Source organism: Salmo trutta, chromosome 16, assembly GCF_901001165.1.
Source record: "Salmo trutta chromosome 16, fSalTru1.1, whole genome shotgun sequence".
Taxonomy (NCBI): Eukaryota; Metazoa; Chordata; class Actinopteri; order Salmoniformes; family Salmonidae; genus Salmo; species Salmo trutta.
The window spans coordinates 34272913-34293691 of NC_042972.1; the positions used below are offsets into that span (position 1 = coordinate 34272913).

The window sequence follows — 20779 nt, forward strand, 5'->3', positions numbered from 1 at the left end:
GAGGTGCCGTTCCCCTCACAGCTCCGTAGGCAAGCACCATGGTCTTGTAGCGGATGGGAGCTTCAACTGGAAGCCAGTGGAGAGAGCGGAGGAGCGGGGTGACGTGAGAGAACTTGGGAAGGTTGAACACCAGACGGGCTGCGGCGTTCTGGATGAGTTGTAGGGGTTTAATGGCACAGGCAGGGAGCCCAGCCAACAGCGAGTTGCAGTAATCCAGACGGGAGATGACAAGTGCCTGGATTAGGACCTGCGTCGCTTCCTGTGTGAGGCAGGGTCGTACTCTGCGAATGTTGTAGAGCATGAACCTACAGGATCGGGTCACCGCCTTGATGTTAGTGGAGAACGACAGGGTGTTGTCCAGGATCACGCCAAGGTTCTTAGCACTCTGGGAGGAGGACACAAGGGAGTTGTCAACCGTGATGGCGAGATCATGGAACGGGCAGTCCTTCCCCGGGAGGAAGAGCAGCTCCGTCTTGCCGAGGTTCAGCTTGAGGTGGTGATCCGTCATCCACACTGATAAGTCTGCTAGACATGCAGAGATGCGATTCGCCGCCTGGTTATCAGAAGGGGGAAAGGAGAAGATTAATTGTGTGTCGTCTGCATAGCAATGATAGGAGAGACCATGTGAGGATATGACAGAGCCAAGTGACTTGGTGTATAGCGAGAATAGGAGAGGGCCTAGAACAGAGCCCTGGGGGACACCAGTGGTGAGAGCGCGTGGTGCGGAGACAGATTCTCGCCACGCCACCTGGTAGGAGCGACCTGTCAGGTAGGACGCAATCCAAGCGTGGGCCTCGCCGGAGATGCCCAACTCGGAGAGGGTGGAGAGGAGGATCTGATGGTTCACAGTATCAAAGGCAGCAGATAGGTCTAGAAGGATGAGAGCAGAGGAGAGAGAGTTAGCTTTAGCAGTGCGGAGAGCCTCCGTGACACAGAGAAGAGCAGTCTCAGTTGAATGCCCAGTCTTGAAACCTGACTGATTAGGATCAAGAAGGTAATTCTGAGAGAGATAGCAGGAGAGCTGGCCAAGGACGGCACATTCAAGAGTTTTGGAGAGAAAAGAAAGAAGGGATACTGGTCTGTAGTTGTTGACATGGGATGGATCGAGTGTAGGTTTTTTCAGAAGGGGTGCAACTCTCGCTCTCTTGAAGACAGAAGGGACGTAGCCAGCGGTTAAGGATGAGTTGATGAGCGAGGTGAGAAGGTCTCCGGAAATGGTCTGGAGAAGAGAGGAGGGGATAGGGTCAAGTGGGCAGGTTGTTGGGTGGCCGGCCGTCACAAGACGCGAGATTTCATCTGGAGAGAGAGGGGGGAGAAAGAGGTCAAAGCACAATTCCACCCCCTTTATGTGCCAGGAAACCATGAATAAGGTCTATTGAACCTACCGGTTCCAAGTGGAAAAAGCATTGACTTAATTCTTTACAATATAAATAACACCATTCTCCATACACTGTAATTTATAACTTGATAAGAGCTATTGAAAAGAGATGGGTAAATGAGTAATCTGTTTGGATAAGGGAATTGTAAATATAAATGACACTTGTTATAGATATATTTGACCTTCTAATGGCTGGAGACAAATGTGAAACCAGTCATATGGCAGTAAACTAAAGCATATCAACATATCAGCTTTCCTCCAGTAAAGTTTATGAAATGCTGTGCCATTTTAATTGTATGACCTTTTAAGTTGGAGGGATGGGCACTCTGGATTGTCTTAATTATAGACTACCCTGACTTTCTCTGCTTCCTATTTCTATCATGTTGAATATTAGCCAGTATCAGTATCGACTGTCAGTAGGCCTAATAACAACACATATTCAACTGCTAATTTAGTGTCAGTTCTCTTCAGTTGGTATAGACTACATTATCATTCCTTTTAATTCCATTGTTTCGTTTACCTTCATTTGCTTCCTCTGTAAACGCCGTCATGGCCATGTGGTTGTTGCTGAGGATAATTAGTAACAATTTTATAAAAATAAAAATGACATGTTGGCTAATTAAATCGTTATGGAGCAGAGCGCAGACCAAGCCATAATATGTATTCAGCGAGCTCAAGGGAACCATGCCTGCAAAGTCCATTATGCACATCTGAATACATCTGAATACCAACTACTGAGACGTGCGTAGGAAAGGCGTGTGTAAGAAAGGCGTAATTTCCTATGTCAGAATCGGGGCCAGGTGAAGAGGGTCAAGAGAATACAGTAAAACTTATTGAGAAATGAATGACTACCTATTCTTCAAATAAAAACACGACTATTTTCTGTCATAAAAAGTCAGCCTCCCGCAAAGTCCCATTATAGGTGTGAACAGAGGGATGATCAGGGGGCCAAGGAAAAGGAAGAAAGCGAGAGTGGGGTGAGAGGGTGTTTGTCCGTCCAAAGCTGCACACTTCAGTGGCTAGACTCAAATGTAAACATGGGGTAAGAAGAACAAGGAGGGGAGTGTGTGTGTGAGTGATTCTATGTTTGGGCTGCATCTGGTCTTGTGGTCAAGTTAATGACTATCTGGGTGAGGAACTCCTCCCCACTGTGAGATCAACCAATCCCCATGGCCCCAGCCTGTCTCAATGACCCCTGAGTCTTTTAAAGTTGGTAAGAGGGTGTGTGTGTCTGTGTGTTTGTGTGTGGTGAGTGGATATAGAGACAGTGTTTTGTGTGTGGGTGGGGGGGGTCATATGTGTGTGAGATGGAGGGGATGTGAGATTTCTCTTAGAGATTTGATTTTTAAAAATGTTTCCCAGACAGTGTGTAGACCATCTAATTGGCCATCTAATTGGAGTGTATTGGATTCAAATGAACTATGTTGAATTGAATAACACAATTCCAAAGGGAAACCTTAGTATTGACATTCAGACACACACATGTTCTCATGTGCCCAAAAGTCCCAATTCAAGTTTCAAGATGCAATCTGCAAACTCTACCTAGACTAAAGTGTTAGACACATAGTACTGTACCTGGTCTCCAATGCTAGATTAGATTAGATATTTCTGTATTGTTTGATTTTCACAGATATTTGCTTTACATGCAAGAACATGCACTGTGATATGGTGAGAGACATGGTGTAGGCCAGACAAAAAATACTCTGTACCTCTCTCTCTCTCTCTCTCTCTCTCTCTCCCCCTCCCTCCCTCCCTCCCTCCCTCCCTCCCTCCCTCCCTCCCTCTCCCACTCCGGGGACTCAATTGTGCAGGTTTCAATGGGGATGGGAAGACCTTTGGTGGGCCAGCCCATCATTTCTGGAGTAGTTGTCTGGATGTGACATGTCATTCTCACACGCTTCTCAGTTTAATGCTGATTTATGTGTGATTGTCAGTTTACGGTGCTGATTTTGAAAAGGGTTCAAACATGTACAGGGTCGACACATACAGCATCTAACATCTGGTAGACCAGACAACAACTAACAACTAACAACACGACAAAACAACACACAACAGAATGCAAAGACAACTTACAGAAATGTGTACTTTTTAATTTCTCCTAGTCATATCATTATAGACTTTCCATAACATGAATAATATTGAACATAAAAAGTCTACTCTCTCTCTCTCTCTCTCTCTCTCTCTCTCTCTCTCTCTCTCTGTCTCAGTCTCTCTCTCCCTCTCCCCCATCTCTCTTTATTTATCCCCCCCATCCTGTCGCCTCTCCTTTCCTCCTCCCATTGGTTGTACCTAGAACACTGAAAGAGCCAATCAGAGCTCAGCTCTTGGCCCACTCTGTGCCCAGCCTGTCAGGGGCTTTTTGTGTGCATAAACTTTTTCATTTTTTTTCTTCTTATTTTTCTTATCCATCGTTCAGCTCTCAGAGTGCGGAGCATGCAGAGAGATTGTTGATGAGAGAAAGAGAGAGAGAGAGAGTAAGGAGAAACCATGCAGTATCTGAGGCAGCCCAGTGAGCCCAGTGACCGAGCCTGACAACCTGATCCCCCCGGACAACCAGGGAACAGCAGTCTGGTCAACCCCAAGACCCGGACACACACACATCTCCAACTGGAGAAAGAGAGAGAAAAAGAGGAAAAGAGAGAAAGAGAGGGTAGATCACCAGATGTGTGAGAGAGCGCAGAGAGAAGGAGATGCTCAGAGGGACCGGACAGTGACCAAGAAGGAGACCATAGGAAGAGAGAGAAAGGAGAGCGACCACTGACAGAACGCCTGGGGTTGTATTGAAATCTGGATTGTTTGTAAAGTGGTGTTTGACTTTTGGTTCTGTGCTTCTGTTAATCTGAGAGACAACAGGAGTTCTGAGAGTTCTGTGTTCCGTCCTGCCTACAGTACTGCTTCTTTGTGGAAGCACTGCGCTACACGACTGCTACAGGTGTTCTGAAGAGGTCAAAATATTCACCAAAGAGAAGGAGCACAGAAATAGGACAGATACATAGAAAGGAAAGAAAGGTATACATTTAGTAAGAAAGAAAAAAATATTTCAGAAAAGCCCAGAAGAACACAGAGGGTAAGAGAGAGAATAACAAGTCTAGAGACAGACAGAAAGAGATAGACAAAAAGACAGGATGGCGAACTCGGGTTTCCAGTTGCTAGGTTACTTCCTGGCATTGGGTGGTTGGATAGGCATTATATCCACCACTGTGCTGCCCCAGTGGAAGCAGTCTTCGTACGCGGGCGACGCCATCATCACGGCCGTGGGGCTCTACGAAGGCCTGTGGATGAGCTGTGCCTCACAGAGTACGGGACAGGTGCAATGCAAGGTGTTTGACTCCATGCTATCACTGGACGGTGAGTAGGACATCGCAAAGGTCACTCATCCACTTGCAACCTGTCATAATCTTGCTTTCTATCCATAACTCGACTTCTATCTTTCCTCTCACTTTCTCTCTAACTCTCTGCCTCAGCATTGCATCACTGAACGAATCCTCTCTTTCTCTCTCTCTCACTCTTTTTCTCCCTGTTTCTTTTTTGGCTGTTGGCACTCTCATTCTCTCTAACTGCCACAGTTTGAATGGGTTGAATGAGAATGTTATTCAGAGCAGTCTTAGATGCCTGTGTGTGGACAGTTATAATCTGTCAGTAGAGTTGGTCACTATGAGATGCCTTAAAGCTGCTGACTCTCTTATAAACAATCTGTTTACCCAATTCGCAACATGGGCCATTAACTGTGTTGATTTATAGAGGGTATTTTTCTAGTAACAGCATGATCCTATTGTCAATTTAACTTATTGTATGATTCAGCAACTAAATGCATAAACACAAGACAAAACAATCGAACTAATCCATCTGTCTGGGACACATTAAAGTCAGGCATAAATTAATCAGATAAAAAATGCTGCTGTTGACATGTTTAATTAAGAGACAGATGGAGGGAGAGAGGGGGAGAAGGAAAGGGAGAGAGGGAAAGAGAGGGAGAGGGAGCAAAAAAGAAATAGAAGAAAGAGAGAAATGGAGAGAGAGAGAGAAAGGGAGAGAGAGAGAAAACAAATAAAGAGTGAGAGAGATTGAGAGAGATAGAGAGAGAGTGAGAGAGACAGAGAGAGAGAGAGAGAGGAATATGGGGTTCAGGCATAAATTATCCCTGAATATGAGGCTCCTGTCATCTCCAAGCTGTTTAGAGTAGACCTACCGACTCATAACTGATGACAGGTCATTTACATGAATTCACCTGTCTATTGTTTCTACTGATTACCACATTATAATTACTAATGGAAGGTTACAGGGGGAGGACTTGGTCAGATAATTTGTCTGTAATTCAGGCAAACAATGGTTGTCACCCTTTGGAGTTTTCTGTTTTTCTTTGTGGTTGATTAAGAAACATGGACGCCCAAGTTAATCCCTGTGACGCACACCGCCCCAAAACAACAAATCAAGCATTTTGGTCATGTTTGGCCACTGTGCAATTAATTATTTCAAAACATTTTCTGTGGCTTTCGCTGTGAGGGTGAGCTGGATTTTACATCTCCTTTGGCTCATCGGCGTAATAAAAACAGAGTATTGTCCCTGTGATGAATAGTGGTTGTTTGGAGAAGAAAAGCCCAGTGTTGAGCCATACACCAGAGATATTCTCAGAATGCACTCTGTCTTCCCCACACACACGCATTGTTCCTCTCTGGCCCTAACACACCCTGTGTGTGTGTGTGTGTGTGTGTGTGTGTGTGTTTGTGTGTGTGTGTGTGTGTGTGTGTGTGTGTGTGTGTGTGTGTGTGTGTGTGTGTGTGTGTGTGTGTGTGTGTGTGTGTGTGTGTGTGTGTGTGTGTGTGAGTGGACAATGAGCGAGTGTGAGCAAACAGCATCACATACTTTGGTACCAACTCTTGATAAATTTAACCTGTGTTTCTGCTACTTGTTGCTGTCTTGTCAACAAGGCATGTTGTTGAGGGTAGGTCAGGTAACCAGGCTAAGAGATTATGCTACTGAAATTGAGCATTTGGAACGTACTCACTCTATTCCACTGTCGAGTGAACTCAAGGTCTTTAATTCCAAAATCTGTCTCTCTGTTATGGTAAGGTCAAGCTCAGTACTGGTCTTGAATGCAAGGTGTTTGTGTGTCTGTGTGTGCTCGAGCATGGGTACTGGAGTTGAACGTCTGGTGTGTGTCTGTGTGTGCTCGAGCATGGGTACTGGAGTTGAACGTCTGGTGTGTGTCTGTGTGTGCTCGAGCATGGGTACTGGAGTTGAACATCTGGTGTGTGTCTGTGTGTGCTCGAGCATGGGTACTGGAGTTGAACGTCTGGTGTGTGTCTATGTGTGCTCGAGCATGGGTACTGGAGTTGAACGTCTGGTGTGTGTCTGTGTGTGCTCGAGCATGGGTACTGGAGTTGAACGTCTGGTGTGTGTCTGTGTGTGCTCGAGCATGGGTACTGGAGTTGAACGTCTGGAGTGTGTCTATGTGTGCTCGAGCATGGGTACTGGAGTTGAACGTCTGGTGTGTGTGTGTGTTTGTTAGGCAGTTCCTGCAGGTGTCTTTTATTAATATAGTGTACTAAATTAACCCTTCTCCTTCACTACACAGCATGAGGAACATGTGATGAGGACTAAATGTTCAGCAGACTGTGTTGTTGGAGTGTACCAAAGCACTGCAGTGGAAGCTGATGGACTTTTTCAGCTTCAGCTTCGATAATTATCATATCAAAGCTGTTCTGGGAGACTTATGACAAGGTCTGGACACTAGACTGACACTACATACTGTACAGGTCCCGGGGAATCTTACATTTTACATTTTAGTCATTTAGCAGATGCTCTTATCCAGAGTGACTTACAGTAGTGAATGCATACATTTCATTTCATGCATTTTTGTACTGCCCCCCCTTGGGAATCAAACCCACAACCCTGGTGTTGCAAACACCATGCTCTAACAACTGAGCCACAATTTCATTGTAGTCTGAACAGTGGTGCTGAAGGAACAGTTCTTCTTCTACTTGTTGCAGTTTCAGTCTCAGAGACAGATACTGCCTGGTATTGGTCACAACCCACCCAAGCTCTCAGTTCTCTGGGCTCTACAGTAATGAAACCTCTGTACTGCACTAGACAGTGTACAATACCACACCAGCACTAGTGCTATACAGGACATAACAGAGTCAAAAGACAATATAGGTAGATTTTGGCCAACTTTAGAGGGATGCCATATTGCTGCTTCTGAGCATTCTATTCAACCAGTCATGATGAGATCGCTAAGCTGTTATGGGTCAAGATTTTACAGGAGATGGTAATGGCTGCCATGGAATCATGTGATGTCATTTCAGTGACATCATGTTTTTTGGATGACAGAGTAATTGCCAAACACTCTCTCTCTCTCTGGCTCTGGGACATATGAAGCAAATACATCCAGGTCCACCGTATAGCTAGGTTACTGTGCTACTGTAACATTAAGTGTTTTTTTGCCAGGTTTGAGGAACGGGGGATCCCATTGAGGTGAAGATCAAAGATAGTTTTCTCTTTTGACAGCTTAGTGTTAAATACTGCAGTGAGTCCAAGCCGTAGAGCACTCTCTACTACAGACTTATGAATACACAGACTTTGGCATGGTTGGATATTTAGAATCTCAGGGTAGGATATTGACATTAAAGATATTTAAAATATTTTCTAGTAAGACATGTGAACTGTTGAGGAATGTTTGGTGGCAACATGGAGGATAGTTTGCTGAACTCTCTATAGCTCTGGATATTACAGTGGAATATCTGACCCCTGGCCCACACATGCTGATGAAATGGTGGATGGTCTGACGTCCCCCCTTTCCATCACACCATGCCCCATCGCCAGTTTCCCTGCTGCCCGTTGTGAGGACATCAGTAGAGTTAGTAGGAGCTATGTACTGGCACACATTCACATTCTCCTTCTCTCTCATCTCTCTCTCTCTCTCTCTCTCTCTCTCTCTCTCTCTCTCTCTCTCTCTCTCTCTCTCTCTCTAGTTTCTTCCTGTCTCTCTCCCCCAGTATCTCTCTCTCTATTTCTATTTCTCTCTCTCTCTCTCTCTAGTGATTGATCTCTCTCTCTTCTCTCCCTCTATCGTGATCGATTGTGGTGTTGTTTCTTGTCAACTGGACAGGAGTGCTGATATGGCCGTTCGGCGCTATAGATGTAAAATACGCATCTGATGCTGAAGGCTCACATGACAATCATCATCCACATATCAGTGCCCCTGAACTTAGCTTACACTATTCCAAAAAGCATGTGTCACACTGACATTTACATGAATAGAATGAAGGTGGAGTTGTTGAAACAGTTTTCTGTTTTAGTGGTGGCCAAACCAATGTTACGTATGAAGTCACAAGTGATTTCACAAAGGACAATGTCCATCATCCACATCCACACACACATCCAGCTTGTGCTTGGCACTGCCAGCCTTGGCATGGGATAGAGTATAGTGGGAGGAACACACACACACACACACACACACACACACACACACACACACACACACACACACACACACACACACACACACACACACACACACACACACACACACACACACACACACACACACACACACTTGACTCCTCTGTTAGTCCATTGATCAGAGTGGTGCCCTGTAGGGCCAGCCCAAACTCCCCACACACTTTTAAAAAGGAAAGAATGGATGAAAGGGAGAATGGAGAAAGAGAAAATAAAAGCTTTTTCTCTCATAAACCATTACAATTCTCCTTCAAACGGATCCTGCCACACATCAATCTAACTTCAAAGCTCATCTGCCCATCACTACCCCTTTCAGATCAGGTTCTGAAGTGTAATTTATTGCCAACTATGAATGTGCAAGTGTGTTTTCCCATCATAAAAGTAGATTATTACTGTACGTAACACTGGACAGACTAATTGTTCTTCAGTTGTATTTGATGTACATTTTCTCATACTGTCAGTGTCAGTATTACATTATCCTATGTAGTTCTACTATTCCATTCTATTCTATTCTATAATGTATAGTCATTTAGTCTGCTGTAAAGATGTAGATATGTGTTCATGTGGTTCATGCATATGGGTTTTGTTGTGAGAGAGTTGATCTTATGTTGAGCTGTGAACCTGGATAAAGGCTAGAATAGATTTTAGATCTTGGTGTGAGTATTAATGCTGTGTGAGTCTTGTACCAGTGTTTTCTTCATATTGTGTTAGCCTTGTAGTCTCTTTCAAGGCTGCTGTGTAAGTGTATGTGTTGCAGGCCACAGTGTCTGATTGCGGTGGCGACAGCCCTGTGAAAACAATCCCGCTTTGTGACAAAGCCACACTAATCCCACTGTGTGAAACATGTAAAACAGGCCCTCCTACACTGTGTGTGTGTGTAACAGAAAATGAGTGTGTATGTTTGTGTGTATGTAATTTACTCCTACAGAATGTGTCCATAAGTTCATGTGTGTGTGTGTGTGTGTGTGTGTGTGTGTGTGTGTGTGTGTGTGTGTGTGTGTGTGTGTGTGTGTGTGTGTGTGTGTGTGTGTGTGTGTGTGTGTGTGTGTGTGTGTGTGTGTGTGTGTGTGTAAAGATGTAAAATGTCCCGCCCACTGAGTTATGTGGGCACTGATGTCTGTGTGGGTTATCCATGGAATTCTGAGCAGTGAAACCACTGTGGAGTTATTTGGAATGATTAAGAGGGACAGTTAAGTCAAACTCTGGACTAAGGCTGCCGTTATTATCCCATTTTGGAACATGGAAGTGGGAAACATAATGAGTTCATAAAGAGAGAGATAGTGAGAGAGAGAAAGATAGAGAGAAAGACAGAGAAAGATAGAGAGAGGGAGAGAGCAATAGGGAGATAGAGAGAAAGAAAGAGGTGGATAGAAAGAGAGAGGGAGAAAAAAGAGCCAAAGAAAGGAGAATGTGTGTCTTTGTTGTCTCCAGTTTTGTGTAAAGAAGTTTAATTATGATTTCATTTTGATTTACAATGTGGTGGTTGTAGTATAGTTTTGGTTGGATTCTTTTCCAGTGATGCTTTGCACAGCAATCCCACTGAATACCTTCTATCCTAACGTGGCTTAACTTTCTTCCACTCCCGTTCTGCCCCAATTGAACATCTGATACTGACAAATCTCGAGCTTCAATACCCCTGTATAGATATTCTATATGAATACACCCTGTGTGTAAATATTCTTTATGAATATACAGTGTGTGTAGATATTCTGTATGAATATACCCTGTGTGTAGATATCCTATATGAATATACCCTGTGTGTAGATATTCTATATGAATATACAGTGTGTGTAGATATTCTATATGAATATACCCTGTGTGTAGATATTCTATATGAATATACCCTGTGTGTAGATATTCTATATGAATATACCCTGTGTGTCGATATTCTATATGAATATACAGTGTGTGTAGATATTCTATATGAATATACCCTGTGTGTAGATATTCTATATGAATATACCCTGTGTGTCGATATTCTATATGAATATACCCTGTGTGTCGATATTCTATATGAATATACCCTGTGTGTCGATATTCTATATGAATATACCCTGTGTGTAGATATTCTATATGAATATACCGTGTGTCGATATTCTATATGAATATACCCTGTGTGTCGATATTCTATATGAATGTGTGCAGATATTCTGTTTGTACCAAAACTGCCCTAACTGACCCTCTTTCTTCCCTCCTTTCTATAATTCCCTTCACCTTCTTTCTCCTCTTCATCCCCATCTGCCCTCCCTGCTATCATCCTTCATTCTTTATTCTCCCTCACTGCTCCCTCCCTTTTCACCCCCTCATGTTTCCCCCTCTCCTCCTTTTGTCCTCTCACCCCTCCAACCTCTTTCTCCCATCTCTCTGCCTTCATCTACTTTTTGTCTGTCCTCATCTCCCCCTCTCTCTCCACAGTTCACATCCAGACGTGTCGTGCTCTTATGGTGGTGTCCGTGCTGCTGGGCTTCATAGGAATGATAGTGAGTGTGGTGGGGATGAAGTGCACTAAGGTGGGCGACAACAACCCCATCTCCAAGGGACGCATAGCTGTGTCTGGAGGAGCCCTCTTCCTGCTCGCAGGTGAGATTTCTGCAAGGTGACCATCATGTGACTGTCATGTGATTAAAGAAACAAACACAATTCTGGGGCAAGTAAAAAATCTCCAAGGATGACAGCTGGAGAATTGCAGATGTTAGTTGGGTCTTGGGGTCAGAAAGTCTCCAAAACTACAATCAGACGCCACCTACATAACCACAAGTTGTTTGGGAAGGTTGCCATAAAATATCCTTTGCTGTCATCAAACAACAACCTCAAGCGCCTACAGTTTGCCAAACGTTACTGGAACTTTCAATGGGACCGGGTTCGATGGTCAGATGAGACCAAAATAGAGGTTTTTGGAAACAAACACCAGAGGTGTGTTTGGCGTATACAGACAGATAGCCATACAGAAAAGTACCTCATCCCCGCTGTGAAGTATGGTGGTGGATCTTTGATGTTGTGGGGCTGTTTTTCTTGCGAAGGCCCTGGACAACTTGTTAGGGTACATGGTGTCATGGACTCCATCAAGTACCAGCAGATATGAAATCAAAACCTCTGCTAGGAAGCTTAAACTGGGCCGTGGTTGGATCTTCCAGCAGGACAATGATCCAAAGCACACCTTAAAATCAATACAAAAATGGTTCACTGACCACAGAATCAAGGTTTTGCCATGGCCATCCCAGCCCCCTGACTTAAACCCCATAGAAAACATGTGGGAAGAGCTGAAGGATCTGGAGAGATTCTGTATGGAGGAATGTTCTCAGATCCCTTTCAATGTGTTCTCCAACCTCGTTAGACATTACAGGAGAAGACTCAGAGCTGTTATCTTGGCAAAGGGAGGTTGCACAAAGTATTGAATGAAGGGGTGCCAATAATTGTGGCACACATATATTTGAGAAAAATATTTGTTTTATGATAAGAACATATTATTTCCGGCAATTGTTTTACTTCAATTGAAGGTTAGATTTTTGTGAATATTTTGAATGAAAGACCAAGAGGATGAACAATACTGAATTTTCTTTCACCGCCCGTTTTGCTCATATTTACCAAGGGTGCCAATATTAGTGGAGGGCACTGTAAACTCCTTTACAACTTAAAAGGCTATTAGAAAATGTATACAGGCAAAGTACCACTATTCAAATTTAAGGTTCAGGCACTACAGTGATTTGTAATCTCAATTACAGGTAACTGCCCAAATAAAGGAAACACCTGAGTAAATGAGGGATATTATATATATATACACTGCTCAAAAAAATAAAGGGAACACTAAAATAACACATCCTAGATCTGAATGAATGAAATAATCTTATTAAATATTTTTTTCTTTACATAGTTGAATGTGCTGACAACAAAATCACACAAAAATAATCAATAGAAATCCAATTTATCAACCCATGGAGGTCTGGATTTGGAGTCACACTCAAAATTAAAGTGGAAAACCACACTACAGGCTGATCCAACTTTGATGTAATGTCCTTAAAACAAGTCAAAATTAGGCTCAGTAGTGTGTGTGGCCTCCGCGTGCCTGTATGACCTCCCTACAATGCCTGGGCATGCTCCTGATGAGGTGGCGGATGGTCTCCTGAGGGATCTCCTCCCAGACCTGGACTAAAGCATCCGCCAACTCCTGGACAGTCTGTGGTGCAACGTGGCGTTGGTGGATGGAGCGAGACATGATGTCCCAGATGTGCTCAATTGGATTCAGGTCTGGGGAACGGGCGGGCCAGTCCATAGCATCAATGCCTTCATCATGCAGGAACTGCTGACACACTCCAGCCACATGAGGTCTAGCATTGTCTTGCATTGGAGGAACCCAGGGCCAACCGCACCAGCATATGGTCTCACAAGGGGTCTGAGGATCTAATGGCAGTCAGGCTACCTCTGGCGAGCACATGGAGGGCTGTGCGGCCCCCCATAGAAATGCCACCCCACACCATGACTGACCCACCGCCAAACTGGTCATGCTGGAGGATGTTGCAGGCAGCAGAACGTTCTCCACGGCGTCTCCAGACTCTGTCACATCTGTCACGTGCTCAGTGTGAACCTGCTTTCATCCGTGAAGAGCACAGGGCGCCAGTGGCGAATTTGCCAATCTTGGTGTTCTCTGGCAAATGCCAAACGTCCTGCACGGTGTTGGGCTGTAAGCACAACCCCCACCTGTGGACGTCGGGCCCTCATACCACCCTCATGGAGTGTTTCTGACCGTTTGAGCATACACATGCACATTTGTGGCCTACTGGAGGTCATTTTGCAGGGCTCTGGCAGTGCTCCTCCTGCTCCTCCTTGCACAAAGGCAGAGGTAGTGGTCCTGCTGCTGGGTTGTTGCCCTCCTACGGCCTCCTCCACGTCTCCTGATGTACTGGCCTGTCTCCTGGTAGCGCCTCCATGCTCTGGACACTACGCTGACAGACACAGCAAACCTTCTTGCCACAGCTCGCATTGATGTGCCATCCTGGATGAGCTGCACTACCTGAGCCACTTGTGTGGGTTGTAGACTCTCATGCTACCACTAGAGTGAAAGCACCGCCAGCATTCAAAAGTGACCAAAACATCAGCCAGGAAGCATAGGAACTGAGAAGTGGTCTGTGGTCACCACCTGCAGAACCACTCCTTTATTGGGGGTGTCTTGCTTATTGCCTATTATTTCCACCTGTTGTCTATTCCATTTGCACAACAGCATGTGAAATGTATTGTCAATCAGTGTTGCTTCCTAAGTGGACAGTTTGATTTCACAGAAGTGTGATTGACTTGGAGTTACATTGTGTTGTTTAAGTGTTCCCTTTATTTTTTTGAGCAGTGTATATATAAAAAGTATATTGAAAGCAGATGCTTCCACACAGGTATGGATCCTGAGTTAATTAAGCAGTTAACATCTCAACATGCTTGGGGCCATGTATAAAAATGCCCAGTTGCCCAATATTTTTGCTACCATGGCCAGAAGAAGAGATCGTATTGACTTTGAAAAAGGGGTTTCAATGGAGCGTAGAGGGTGTGGGTGTGGGTGTGTCTCGGTCACCAGATCTCAACCCAATTGAACACTTATGGGAGATTCTGGAGTGACGCCTGAGACGCCTGAGACAATGTTTTCCACCATCATCAACAAGACACCAAATTATGGAATTTATCATGGAGAATGGTGTCGCATCCCTACAACTAAGTTCAGGAAACATGTAGAATCTATGCCAAGGCGCATTGAAGCTGTTCTGGCTCGTGGTGGTCCAACACCCTATTAAAACACTTCATGTTGGTGTTTCCTTTAGTTTTGGCAGTTACCAGTAGGTTGTTATCTCTCTATATTCAGTGGTGTTTATTCTTTTACTGTTGGAGTATATTCATTTCTTGCATTCCTCTGACAAAATTCTCTCACCAGGGGCTTTCTGGGTAATTAGGATCCCAGCTGTAAACAGGAATGGTGATTTTGGACAGATAAGCTCCGCTGACCTCAGAGACAACTATGAGATTGAGAGAGATAGAAAAACAACCTCAGAGTCATTACACAGAGTGTTTCACTGCTATGTGTGTGTGTGTGTGCTTCCATGTGTGTGTCCTCAGTGTCATAATTTGATGTTGTCCCCCCATCCTCCCTCTCTCCCTCTCCCTGTCTCTGCAGGTCTGTGCACGATGGTGTCTGTGTCCTGGTACGCCACTCAGGTGTCCTATCAGTTCTTCAACCCAAACACGCCAATCAATGCCAGGTAACCCTATCACACTGGTCACACACTGTATCTACCACTCAGTTAATCTCTGATTCAGATATCATGTCTATAACATTGTAAAGACCGATATTGAAGAGACATTTGACAATTTCCGCTACAGGTATGAGTTTGGGTCTGCCCTGTTCGTGGGATGGGCGGCGGCTAGCTTGACTGTTTTGGGCGGATCCTTCCTGTGTTGTTCCTGCTCCAATGAGGAGAGGCGAGGGCAGCAGTACTACCGCCAATCACAACCATCCACAGCCAGGGAGTACGTGTAAACCCCGCACACCTCCCAGCAGCCACACAAACAGAGAGCAGAGGCCACTCTTTGCTCCTCACCCTTTTTCCTTTTACTCATACGTAAAGCTTACAAACACTTGCACACACACGCACACAGTCTCCACCAACTATCCTTTGGATTTCAGAAACCCTTAAGAATTTGGATGACATTTATTCTATACAACATATTGTTGAGCGGAAACTTTTATATTTTATTGCAATACATGTCATTGACAGGATGGTGATCTTGCTCAATTAACCTTTTAAACATTTTATGTGAATAAAATCTGTCATGTGGCTTAAAAGACATTATACCATAGCATTGTTGAATCCTCTTTTCTGATTGGCTTGAATGGGATTCTAGAGCATGCATTATTTCCCTATAATGCACGGTATATTTGCACGGTAGAATTCAATGGCTATAGTTCATTTTTACATGTTTTATTTGACCTGCTTTTGATAGCAAAAGTCGAATTGAAAACAGTATTGGTATTGTTGAATAAAATGTTTATAATAGCAAGCTAGGACTGATGGTTTGGTTAGCTGGTCTAGCTAGTCCGTTTGTTTGGTTAACACAGCAACTACAGTCGCTATCTAGTAAACTTGGTAGCTACTTCAGTAGATGTTGAACACATTTCTACTGGCAAATGAACACATCTCTAGTGGTAAATGTGGTAAATTATAGCCATGGTATAAATGGCATAACCAACTCGGGGTTCTATGTGTTCTGGAAAATAATGCAACTCTGTGGAAGGTCAGTTCCACTCCGCTTGCCCGTCATTCATTATTTTCCATAGAACGCATATTCCCTCGTTGATTATCCCTTACTTAAACATTATTTAACGTATACTGGACGTTTGTCTTTATAACAGACAGCCTCCTGAATTTGACTATAAGATACAGTTGATAATTCAGTTTTTGCACTATAATAGACGTGAATAAAAAAACTATTTGTAAAACAGTCTTCCTCTATGCAAACTAAAACCAAACCAATAAAGTAATGCCAAAGTAAGTTACTGTGTAGAGGAGGCATAGATAATGCCTGAAGGTAAATTGTGGGACAAATATGATCGAAGAAAAAATACCAAAAAAATACAGTTTTGTCTTTTCGTGGCTTTGGTTAGCATGTCCTATGCTTCCTGGTTGGAGCTGTGTGTATGTGTGTGTGTTGCATTGTGGCCTTTAACACTTAAACATTCCAATCGAATGTAGTTGATGACATTATATAAAGGGCTAACCTTCTGATTAGAATTAAAATCAGTTTCCACAAAATGATTCCTCTGAACATCTTATGAGGTCATCAGTTCGAATCAGATGTAAAGAAAAGGTAGAATATGTTGTGAGCTAACAGAAATGTTGTTTTAACGAGAGAGAGATGGCCATTATTGTATGCCTTAACATCATGCTTCATTCGTTAACACATCCAAGTCTACACAATACCGATCATCCACATGTTATATATCTCAGAGACTGAATGGGGTAAGGACCACTGGCTGATCTCTTATAAAAACCCACTGTTATAAAAAAAAACATAGATTCAGTTAAACTCATGGGTTTATTATTCTGGTGTTCTATAGACAAACAACTCTTAAAGAAAACCTTAATTTTCAATGGACATTCAAGTTCCATTTTATACTACTCTATTCTATGCTACTAAATACCATTCTATGTCCATCTAGCCACCTGAATTGAAAGTATACAGAAATGATCTGCTACTGTAAAAGCCAGTTATGATCACTATAAGATAATTAGCTATGGTCAATGTGATATCAAGCTACTTTTTGGGCAGTTCCGTTAGATTTGTTGTACTTACTCTTGATTTTAAAAAAATATTCTGATGCTAATAATTAATGCAAGGCAACTGCAGTCATTCTCTAAGCCTCTACTCAGGCCATCTGGACCCCCTGAACGCCAACTCAACCTACACATTTCTCTGCTTCAATCTACAACCCAATACTCCTGACTCTTTATCATGGCTCTTCAACATACATTAACTTGGGTGAAAGGGCTGGTTCATCGGGCTTCCGATAACAGAACCATTTAACTTTTCTAAGAACCGTTCAATGCCCCCCGTTTTCTGGTTGTTTGGCCCCTCTTCTTGGTAAAGCCTTTGTGTATGGAGTGTTCCATTGTACTCAGAATGGGAGTACACAGGTCTTGAAGGACCTCCTCCACTTCTGCTAAAACCATTATGAGCCCATCTTCAGCAGATGTCCTCTAAGAGTCAATACCAAAGGACAAACGTGACCAAACTACCTAAAAGCCCACTTTAAAGATAACAGAATGAAATATTTGAATACGTTTTTTTAATTTACTTTATGTGCGTACCTAAGGTAGGTCTAACAGATGTGAAACATATGTACTACGCTAGTTTATTGACCAGGACTTTTAATTATTTATATTGCTTTCATGAACAGTATGTTTATGTGTCTTCAAAATAAGCAATAAAATGTTGAACCACCACCTACAACATTTTCCAGAAAAGTTCAGAAACTTCTTTTTAAGACCTCCCCTCCCAAAGTACTATTACTGTGTGCCTCAAGTGACTAGGTATATCAACAATAATGTCAGATATACTAGCTGTCAAATAAGATTCTGGTTCCAACACGACCAAACTGGTTCCAAACAAAACAAAACCAACCATCATAAACCCAACAGATTCGGACATCATATCAGATCTATTTCCTGCCATAGAACACATGACGTAACAAATGATCGGTGTGCTGTGACTGACGATCTTCCGCTAACTTCTCCATCATTAATCCTCCAATTCTTAATTTAGCACCGACATGCGTTCACTTTCAAAAACACTGCATGAGCACCTAGAATCAACCATCTTCACTCATTAACCACAGAGCTAATGAAAGCATGGCTAGCACCTCTTTTCATTCTTCCTTACCTAGCATGTAGCATCAAGCACTCATTCACTCACTAACACCAGAGAGCTAGCAGCCTGTAACGATGAATCAGTGAGTTTTTGATGTGTCTCTCTCTCCTCTCTCGTCTCCTCTCCTCTAATGCTGTTCTTCTCTGCCTGTCTTCTTCTCTTCCCTAATTCAGGGCAGAGTTGTTGAGTGAGACTAGTTTCCCTGACTGACCACCCCCTGCCTTTTTTCGAGGACTGTCCGAGTTACGCTCACTGTTTCCCCTTTCCCTGTTCCTTCCTAGACTCAAAATGTGGACCCTTGTCTCTCCGCTATAGCATATGTCGCACCCCTCTACCTCCCTCCCACCAGCCCCATATTCCCACCAACCCCACACTCCCTTCCTTAATGTCTGCATCTTATCTGTCTCTGATATTAAGTTATCGGTCAACAACATTTCCGCCACAACTTTAAGAGCTTGCCACTCTCCTTTCCCCCACCCCCGTGAGGTTGTTTGTAAATACGGACTCTGAAAGGAGAAGTATGGTTAAGTGGTTCGACCCCCCCTTTCAGACTAGAGGGGCGGCATTACTGTATTTCATCCTGTGAACCCTTTACTAGAAACTCCATTATGTCCTTTTATCGTTTATTTACTGAACTTTAACTGTATGAGTAAGATTTGTCGTGTCATGTTTTGTTGATTTCTGCTTCACTGATATCCTATGATTTCTGGGTTTGTAGAAATGTGCCTTTTGGTTTTGTTCTCTGAGAATACAAGTGTACATTTACTGAAACATGTTTTTTTCTTTTAAATTGCAGACCAAATGTTAAAAGTTCCCCACCAGAGAAAAAGGAGGAATACTTATAGTTTGGGCGACTCCTTTGGCCCCACGATGTGTTAGATTGTTGGCAAAAGGCAAGACACTGTCTAACAGAAACAGACAAGACTGTCTCAATGAAAACAAAAGCAGACAAGACACTCTATAGGAAACACACTCTCAGAATGTAACAAAATAAACTCAGAATACACTTTTGAAGTAATACATCTCCAGACCAACCCAAATGGGTAACTAGTACTTTATCATTCTTAAAGATGCCCATGTGTTAAATGTTTAAATGTATTTTAGAATCTGTTTTGTACACAAGCAATATTGAAGGGTTTTTCTATAGTAGAGTGTTGTTACAGCAATATGCACAGGTATTGTCCGTGCTCACCTATGACAAATAACTGTTATTTGGATAATTGAGAGAGAGTGAAGCTGAATCTGTACTACTACACAGAAGTGCCCAGGTGCATATACCACCACCTCCAGCCTTTCTGCTACATATATGCTCTACTGCAGTGCCTTATAACGTGTGTCTGTGTGTATGTTTTTGACTGTTATACACGGATTCCGCAGTGTCACACCCTATATGGATGATGCATATTGTACCCGTATTGTAAAACATATCCGTGCTCGTCTTTTTCTCTTGCATTAAAGGAACCATTCAGACAAACTGTTGCATGCAGTTTTATCTCGGAACATAGATGTTTACTGTACTGTAGCTTGTATACCACTTAAAAAACAATAGAAAGACAAATTTGTAAATCGCCCTAACTGATGAAAGCGAAGGCACACCTTGTCAAAGCTGTGAGCCTGTTTGGAAGTAGTACATGTACTGTATTCCGGATTGAGGATATTATACCTGCATTCTGTTTAGTTAAGTGCCAATATGATTTAGTGTGGATGGAAGAGATGTTTTGTTATTGACTATGGAGGATGTTCTGTACTCCAGGTGCTCAAAGCACTGTCTCCTGTACAGGCCCTGTATTGGCCAGTTTGCGGAATGTAATCAGGTCAAACGTGTTTTTCTGTTGCATACATTTATTTACCATATATTTTCTTTATCTAATATTATTATTTTACTGTATGTATCATCTCATTTAAAGTGTACTCCTGTCTGTTTCTTTTAGAATAAAGTAAACGGATAAAAACATTGTGTTCATGCTTTCTTAAAGATACACATTCACCATCACACACGCACACACACACACACACACACACACACACACACACACACACACACACACACACACACACACACACACACACACACACACACACACACACACACACACACACACACACACACACACACAGAGTCAGGTGTGTGGGCAGAACAAGGCCTCTTCCTGGGGTTCTCTTTCACCTCTCCCCCCTTTCTCTCTTCCACCCCAAATACCTCTCCTGCTCCCTGTTGTTCAGTAATTGCAGACGGTGGAATTCCAGTTCTGGCTCAATAGGTCTTCTGTATTCTCAGAGTCATTATCAGTTAACATGCACAACCACCACCACCATATACACTACATTACCAAAAAGATGTGGATACCTGCTCGTCCAACATCTCATTCCAAAATCATGGGCATTAATATAGAGTTGGTCCCGCCTTTGCTGCTATAACAGCCTCCACTCTTCTGGGAAGGCTTTCCACTAGATGTTGGAACATTGCTATCTAAAGGCCATCAGACTGTTAAACAGCGATCACTAGCACATTAGAGGCTGCTGCCTATAGGCATAGACTAGAAA

At 43.2% G+C, this 20779-nt stretch overlaps 1 protein-coding gene across 2 annotated transcripts; it reads left to right on the plus strand.

Moving 5' to 3' along the window:
* The first annotated feature begins 3754 nt into the window (after positions 1–3754).
* On the plus strand, positions 3755–20187 carry LOC115150641 (claudin-19). 2 transcript variants are annotated; one of them, XM_029694131.1, is made up of 5 exons: positions 3755–4726; positions 11252–11416; positions 14985–15069; positions 15191–15337; positions 18409–20187. In XM_029694131.1, exons 1-5 carry the CDS (start codon positions 4504–4506, stop codon positions 18443–18445), a joined length of 657 nt encoding a protein of 218 aa, XP_029549991.1. In that variant the 5' UTR covers positions 3755–4503; the 3' UTR covers positions 18446–20187. The 2 variants fall into 2 exon arrangements, with proteins under 2 accessions (XP_029549991.1, XP_029549990.1); XM_029694130.1 differs by having other exon boundaries at positions 19032–20187.
* Positions 20188–20779: the final 592 nt, after the last annotated feature.